The 1,960-nt window shown below is 40.8% G+C and overlaps 1 protein-coding gene across 2 annotated transcripts in view; it reads right to left on the reverse strand.

The window, feature by feature from the left end:
* Window positions 1-265: 265 nt before the first annotated feature.
* Window positions 266-1,960, reverse strand: part of LAPTM4A (lysosomal protein transmembrane 4 alpha) — a 20,753-nt gene continuing 19,058 nt past the window's right edge. The window contains exons 6-7 of one of the 2 annotated variants that reach the window (XM_003787423.2): window positions 1,794-1,892; window positions 266-885 (exon numbers count right to left, since the gene is read on the reverse strand). In XM_003787423.2, the coding sequence (XP_003787471.1) occupies window positions 811-885; window positions 1,794-1,892 (174 nt within the window). In that variant the 3' untranslated portion in view covers window positions 266-810. The remainder of the gene's footprint in view (window positions 886-1,793; window positions 1,893-1,960) is intronic. The other variant, XM_023511859.1, reaches the window with a different exon arrangement.

Below are 1,960 nucleotides of genomic sequence, written 5' to 3' on the forward strand. Positions count from 1 at the left end.
TGCAGTTTTTGGCCAGGGCTGGGTTTCAACCTGCCACCTCTGGCATATGGGGCCAGTGCCCTACTCCTTTGAGCCACAGATGGCGCCCAACCATCCATTTTTTTTCCCTGAATATTTTCAATCCATAGTTGGTTGAATCCATGGGAGCAGAACACACGGATATATAGGGGTGAATGCATTCTCAAAGTTAACAAAAAACCAAGGCAATCTGAATATATGGTAATACAAACTGTTAGGTTTTATCTAAAACAAAAAATGACAACAGTAAATATTTAGGAGATTTATTAAAGCGTCTTATCACAAAGAAGGAAACATACAAATTAGAAACATGCAACCGTCATCATCCACAGTCAAGACAGAACATCATAAATTTTTCCTGTTTCCATAGTTGAAAACTTCAAATCTTATACGCAACTCACTCACCCTAAATATGTAGTTCATTCTTCCTGAAAGTATCCAGGGCAGCAAATAACAAAATGCAAACTATTATATAAAGAAAGTGCAAAGTTAAAAAAGAAAATACGTGGAGAATTCCCCCCCATCCCTCCCTGCCCCCCAATTAAAGGCAAACAATGGTGCTTTGCTCTTGCTTAACCTAGATTGTCTTCAAAAACTATTAAAATGTATAGAAACGACAAAAAAAGATTTAACAGATGTCCAAAAAGCTCCTTAGTGTTTGAAAATGAATGCTTAAACAAAAGACAATGTATCTTCTATCAAACCAGTTTGATGAGCCCTGTATTGCAGCATTCTGTAAAATAAACAAGACAAAAAGCTGGCATAGGATTTATTGTCAAAGGCAGAATTTCTTCAGGCAGGTAGGTAAGGAGGCGGTGGTTCTTTTTCAGGCATCTTCACAGCCATTTCATAGGTTGGCAAAACATACTAAAAAAGAAAAATATCAGACTTAATTCCCCTTTAAAATCCTTTCAGGAATAATTCAACTCAGATTTTATGCCCTAAGTAGACTTGTACAAATCTATAAAAAGTTCCTGAGATGAGATACCTGAATAACCTGGAACTTTATCAAGATTGCTACAGATAGATGAGATGGATGGGAAGGAGAGAGGGAGGCAGAGTTCTGTGTCTGGACTGACCCTTAGGCTACAAGGATTGCGACAGGCAGTATGTGCCAGGCTCTCCTGACATTCCAATGTGACTGATAAAGTACACCTCAGGGGTTAAGGACCTGGGTTAAAAGATCCCACTAAACCATGCCACCAAAGCCTCCAATGACATGCTGGGTCCTGGATCCTGAGTTTCACCTGAATCTGTTTTAGTCATGAACTTACACCATGTGCCTCTAGGGTAAACAGGCACACCAGTGTAGTGGAGTAGCAGCACTCTAACCTATAACTCTAACTGCAGAGCTCTGAGAGGTAGGCCTCCCCAATAGAACCCACTGCCTTCACCTCCCCAGACACATCAGCTCCCCCTTTGGATCTTATGGATGTTTTTGGAAAGTTCAATCAATGGTGCTTTCCCCATCCCCCCACCCTTGGAGCCCCAGAGACTACAGGAGCCTAGCATAGCTATTTTCAGTCTTATGTCCCCAACAAACACAACACTTGTGAGGACCACTAACAGCCAAGATGGACAAGATAAGCAGTGCAGAATGTCTCTAGTCCCACGTACTCAAGATTCCAACTGGGAAATACTAAATCCTGTGCATTTAAGCTGTTCATGACCCAAACCAGAGCTACAGCATAGAAGAGAAAGTTAAGCTCCAGATTCCTTTCTTGGAACAATCAATACTGGCTAGTAACATTTGACTGAATTAAATAGCAGCTAACCTGAGGAGGGGCTTCAAAGGCAGGGTACACAGCAATTTCTGGCACATTTCTGTTGTTGATATACTTATAGCAGTTCCAAACACAGTTGATTAGATAAGCCTGAAAGAATAAAAAGAAGATTTACATCTGCTAGAAACTCAACAGACTAACTGCTCCAAAATGCAGGT

This window comes from Otolemur garnettii, unplaced genomic scaffold (assembly GCF_000181295.1).
Source record: "Otolemur garnettii isolate 467f Iridium unplaced genomic scaffold, OtoGar3 scaffold00022, whole genome shotgun sequence".
In the NCBI taxonomy this organism is placed as follows: Eukaryota; Metazoa; Chordata; class Mammalia; order Primates; family Galagidae; genus Otolemur; species Otolemur garnettii.